The following is a 6,320-nucleotide window of genomic DNA, read 5'->3' as shown; positions in this document are numbered from 1 at the left end:
ATCACTACAGAAGTAGATTGCCCAATCTTCCTTCCCAGAAGTGGCTGGTGGGTTTGAACTGCCAGCCTTGTGTTTAGCACTCAAATGCTTTAGGCACTACACCACCAGAGCTCCCATATTGTGTGAGAAGAAACTAAAGGCAGATTAGTGAGTCTGTTAAATTATTAAAAATTTCATCAGTTCTGGTATGTACATGCATGACTAGAGGAAGTGTATCAGTATTGTACCACTAAAGAAGACAAGGGTTCTTAGTCCTTCAAATAGATACTAATACTTTAAAGTATTTTTTATCAAATTGAATAAATTGGTTATTTATTACTTCATTGATAAAACCACAATCTTTTTCATTTATCTCTCTCCTTCTGCCACCCCATTCAGGTAACTTCACCAGATGTCAATTTAAGATTTTAATGTAAAAATTAGCTAAGAACTTGATGTGATTCTAATCAATATTCATAGTGTAACTTAAATAAACATTTTCTTAAAAATTACATATATTTTAGGCTTATTTTAGGTGTCAGGGATGGACTAAGAATACTAGTCTTCTTGTGTACTTTCAAAGCTTATAGACTAACATGGGGGAAGGTTTAAACAAACATTTAACTACATGGTACATTATTATAAGTTATTGGTATAATAATTTTTGTAACTAATTATCATTGAAACACACTATGTTACAAGCACTATTCTAAACACTTTGAAAATATTATTCATTTAATTTTTCTCTAAATACTATGTATTTTTATTGTGCCAGTTTTAGAGATTTCTGATCCCAGAAAGGCTAGGTAACTTGCCTGGGATCATAGCTAACTAATAGGCAGAGATGAGTCATGAACATGAGTTCTCTGACTATGTTCTGAACCTCCAAGCTATACTGGCTATCTGTAGGAGTTCCTGAAACATGATATAAGATATAAAGTAAAGAAATTGTAGATTAAGGAAATTCTTCTTTAAGCAGGAACTATTTCTTTGATAGGAGCTTGGGTAGCATAGTGCCTAAGGCACTTGACTGCTAACCAGAAGACTGGCAGTTCAAACCCACCAGCCACTCCTCAGAAGGAAGGTTAGGCAATCTACTTCTGTAGTGATACTGCCTCAGAAACCCAAGGAGGGGTGACTATGAGTCAGGCCAACTCGATGGCACATAACATAATAACATTTCTTTGATGGCCTAAGCTTGAGTAAGAATTACCCAAAGAAGAAAGAGTTCTGAGGATTTTGATGGGAATGAGCTTGACCTGTAAAAAACACAGAGAAGACTCATAGTGAATATGGGTAAAATGATTTTGAGATGACAATGAAGCTTAGGTAGGAACCAAATCATACAGGTCCATCTCAACCAACTAAAAAAAAATTGAATAATTCATAAGTACAACGGAAAGTCTCTGACAACTTATAAACATGCAGATGATATAATTTTATTAAACCTTGTAATCATATAAAGATATAAGACTGGATGTAAGAATAAAAGACTATAACCAGAATCTGGAAGAGAGATGGAAGTGTTTGGATTAGATTAGTGGTGGTAGAAAATCTAAAAAGTGAAAGAATAGTTAACATATATTTTTACATTCGAATTTACCAATATTGGTGATAAGTTAGGTATTGAGGATAAAGGAGATGAAGATGTCAAGGAAAAACAATAGATGTTTTACAAAACAAGCTGGAGATCAAAGATGTTCTCCACCAAAACATAGAAAAGGAGGAACACAGTTCCTCATTCAGACACTAGCCAATAGATTTTATAAGTGAATTCTCTGACCAAGTAAAAGAATATCATCATTGTTTCAACCTACTAGCTTTGGAGAGAATCATAGGGTCACCACACTGATTCCAAATTTGGAGACTTACTTGGGAGAAAATTCAGATCTTAAGTTTAAAAGTGAACTCCTGAAGATAACCTAGATAAACTTTGGAATACCAAACTTCTCATCATACAAATATCAGGCTACCTCACTACAATATTTTCTATCCAATCACTTTTTAAAATTATGATGATAACTTCTCTCCCTTTATTTAGTATTTCATTAGAGCCAGTCTGGGTTGACATGTATCTCCTTTTCTTCTCCTTCTCTTCCTTCTCCCCATCGTCTTCCCCTCCCCCTCCCTCTTTGCTTCTTCCTCTGCTCCCACCTTTATTCTTCTCATCTTCTTCATTCTTTTTCTTCTCATTTTAGGACTTAGACGTTGAAGAACTATGGATCAAAGCAATTATAGTTCTCTTCATGGTTTTATTCTACTTGGCTTCTCTGATCATCCCCAATTGGAGATGATTCTGTCATGTGTTGTCACTATCTTCTACTTGATTACATTGGTGGGCAACACAGCCATCATTCTTGCAACTCTCTTGGATTTCCATCTGCACACACCAATGTATTATTTCCTCAGGAATTTATCTTTCCTAGATCTCTGTTTCACCACCAGCGTCATACCTCAGATGCTGGTTAACTTGTGGGGACAAAATACGACCATCAGCTATGTGGGTTGTGTCATTCAACTTTATGTCTGTATGTGGTTGGGATCCATTGAATGTCTTCTCCTGGCTGTTATGTCCTATGATCGTTTTACAGCTATTTGTAAGCCTCTGCATTATTTGGTAATCATGAACACACATCTGTGTCTCAAGATGATTATCTTGGTCTGGGGCATTAGTTTCACTAATTCTCTGGTGTTATGTACACTCACACTAAATTTGCCTAGATGTGGAAACAACATTCTGGATAATTTCTTGTGTGAGTTGCCAGCAATGATCAAGATAGCTTGTGTAGACACCACAACAGTTGAAATGTCTATTTTTGCTTTAGGCATTGTTATTGTCCTTACACCCCTCCTCCTTATCCTTATATCCTATGGCTACATTGCCCAAGCTGTGCTGAGAATGAAGTCAAAAGCAGGCCAAAGAAAAGCCATTAATACCTGTGGATCTCATCTCACTGTGGTGTCCATCTTCTATGGAACTATCATCTACATGTACCTGCAGCCAGGTAACAGTGCCTCCAAGGACCAGGGCAAGTTCCTCACCCTCTTTTACACCATTGTCACTCCAAGTCTTAACCCCCTCATCTACACCTTGAGGAATAAGGACATGAAGGATGCACTGAAGAAGCTCATGAGAGTTGAACATGAATCTACAAAAATGAAAAGGAACTGGAAACATAGAAGAATGTTAATGTAAATAAGGCAATGGGACATGTCCTCTAATTGTCCTTAATTTTTAGTCAGACAAGTAATCCCTAGATCATAGAGATAATAATATTCTTGTCTGCAAACCTTTTGTGGGTGCAAGCACTATTACAATCATTTTACTTAGCTCTTTCAAACCTCTATTTATTGGAATATCTTCTGGCAAAATAATTAGTAAGAATTTTTATTTTGTTTGAAGTATAATACAAAGAGGAGATAAATATGAACTTGAAGATAATGAATTTATTCTCAGGTACTACGTAAACTGTTTTGGTTATCCAGTTTTGTATTTTCACAGCTAATGCTCAGATAACATAGACCTTAATGAATGGTTTTATGCATAGAATGTTTTGTACATTAAATAATAATGTACAAATATAGATTTTCTATATGAAATGTTTCTGAAGCCATCCAAATATTTATGTGTATTTGATGCAGGACAATACAATCTATATGACAGTGATTGTAATAAGCACCATGTGAACCAATTTACTCTTTGTTCAGGAGTACTTGAATTAAAGGTTCTTTAATATTTAATAGGATTACTTTTTTAACATGATACATCAAAGAGAGAAGCACAAATTAAAGTAATTTAAAACAGACAGCACAATCTTACTCATTTCTCTTTATTTGTTAAACATTTATTCCAGGGCAGAGTGAAATTGAATGAAAAGAAGATATAACCAGTTTAGATCAGTAAGCTTTTCACACTGATCTATGGAGTCAAGAAATTTATGTAAACTTTGAGAAATGCGGTAATATTTGTATATAGTCAAATTTCATACATTGGGTAAATCTTTTTATTTCTACCTATCATGATATAATATATAAATTTTATATGAAAATGTGATGACCTCAGTATTAAAAAGACTTTTCTATGTTATCTTTCTTTGAAAGATCTCATTTTTAATCATTGTAATCAAATCAGATAGATTTAAAAAGTACTTTGCTGAAATCTAAAAGTAGAATAGTATTTTCACCTCAATCACTTCATAATTCTTAAATGTGAAAAGGAAGAGTTGCTGGATAACTCACTGGATAATTATTTATTTTCCCTATTAGAACAACACAGTAATGATGCACATAAAATATATTTAATATGATTTTGGATATTCTCAATGTCCTTATCTTTCTCATAATACCTCTTTTACAGCTGTTTTCAGAAACAGTTCACCAGCTCACCAAAGAGTCCACAGAGGTAATATAACTTCTGTGTTCCTGATGTATGTAGTCTATCCATCCCACTCAATATTTTTAAATACAGAAAGTTTGTTTTTAATCTTACTGAAATTTATAACTCACAATATTAGGAGAAACAGTAGGTGATTTACTAACTTCAATAATCCACATCAAAAATATAATAGTAACGGACTCTTAGAAGACATTATATTTTATACTTAAAATTATTTGTTTTCCAGTATATGCCTAATTCATTTTCTTTCACATGTGATCTGCAAATAGAATTAGTATTTCAAATAATTAATCTCTCTCCTATGTCTCTGCAAAAATGTATACACTGACACCACTACATTAAATTACAATGAATCACATAAATACATTGGCCTTCCTCAGTATAAACTGATTAATACTACTGGGTACTACGAAGATTATGAAAGAAGTCAGCCTGAACTCAACATTTGTGAAAAACATGTACCTTGAAAAGGTAAGTAATAATATAACAGGAAATAACAATGAAAATTAAATATAATGTTCTCTTTAATTAGAAGGAGCTCTGGTAGCATAGTGCCTAAGGCACTTGACTGCTAACCAGAAGGCTGGCGGTTCAAACCCACCAGCTACTCCTCGGTAGGAGGGTTGGGCAATCCTACTTCCGTAGTGATACTGCCTCGGAAACCCAAGGAGGGGTCGCTATGAGTCAGGGCCGACTCGACGGCAAATAACAACAAGAGCAACAACTTTAATTAGAAGTTATTTTCCTGACCAAGGTCTCATGCCCACATTCATGAGAATTTACCACAGACTCTCTAGCTCATTTAACATAGATAATCTACCAGCACAGAGTCATTATTTGTGAAGGTTCATAAAGTGCTTACAGGGGAAGGAAATTGTGAAACAAATGTAATACTACATAGGACTCAAGATAACCAGATTTTGATTCCAAAATTCACCTTAGAAAAAAGTCATTTTATTTCTAAGCCTTCGTTTTCCTAAACTTAAATTGGGTAATAAAACAGTAACACACTATATATACTTGATTTGAGATTCAAAAAATATTAGCCATTTAATGAGAGTAGTATGTCAATAAAAACACCGAAAGCACAGCCATTGACTTGATTCTGACTCACAGTGACCACTACTGGGTTTCCAAGGCTATAAATCTTTATGGAAGTAGACTGCCTCATCTTTCTTCCACAGAGTGGCTGGGGGCTTTGAACCACAAACCTTTGGTGAGCAGCCAAATGCCTTAACCACTGCACCAGAGCTCCTTTTAGTATGTCAATAGAAAGCATATTTATTGACTGCATGTAAGATTATGTAGTATGATATCATGTAAGAGTAAGCAGAACAGAGTATGGAAATGCCTGAAAAGAAGGCTTACTGAGCTCATAAGAAAAATGACACACTGATGAGCTCCTTCTTTTCCTGTCACTTCACTCATTGATTTACTAAGTGTAGCTTCACTGTAGTTATTTCTTCTTTATCATGGACTAAAACCATAGTACTCTTAGCATTCTTTTGCAACACCACAACTCAAAAGCATCAACTCTTCTTCAGTCTTCTTTATTCATTGTCCAGCTCTCACATGCATAAGAGGTGATTGAAAATACCATGGCTTGGGTTAGGCACACCTTAGTCTTCAAGGAGACATCTTTGTTCTTCATCATTTGAAAAAGATCTTTTGCGGCAGATTTGCCCAATGCAATATGTCATCTGATGTCTTGACTGCTGCTTCCATTGGTGTTGATTGTAGAACCAAGCAATATGAAATCCTTGATGACTTCAATCTTTTCTCCATCCACTATGAAGCTGTTTATTGAACCAGTTGTGAGGATTTTTGTTTTCTTTATATTGAAGCGTAATCCATACTGCCGATGGTAGTCTTCAATCTTCATCAGTAAGTGTTTTAAGTCACCCTCACTTTCAGCAAGCCAAGTTGTATCATCTGAGTATTGCAG

At 34.9% G+C, this 6,320-nt stretch overlaps 1 protein-coding gene across 1 annotated transcript; it reads left to right on the top strand.

Annotated features, from left to right (window-relative positions):
• Nucleotides 1–2,197: 2,197 nt before the first annotated feature.
• LOC103210626 (olfactory receptor 2W1-like) lies at nucleotides 2,198–3,175 on the top strand. Its single transcript, XM_007956540.1, has one exon. The coding sequence runs from the start codon at nucleotides 2,198–2,200 to the stop codon at nucleotides 3,173–3,175; it is 978 nt and encodes a 325-aa protein (XP_007954731.1).
• The last annotated feature ends 3,145 nt before the right edge of the window (nucleotides 3,176–6,320 follow it).

Source organism: Orycteropus afer, unplaced genomic scaffold, assembly GCF_000298275.1.
Source record: "Orycteropus afer afer isolate SDZICR_OR568_19922 unplaced genomic scaffold, OryAfe1.0 scaffold00632, whole genome shotgun sequence".
Classification (NCBI taxonomy): domain Eukaryota; kingdom Metazoa; phylum Chordata; class Mammalia; order Tubulidentata; family Orycteropodidae; genus Orycteropus; species Orycteropus afer.
Note: the sequence above shows the minus strand (reverse complement) of the source record. Positions and strands in the feature narration are given on the sequence as shown.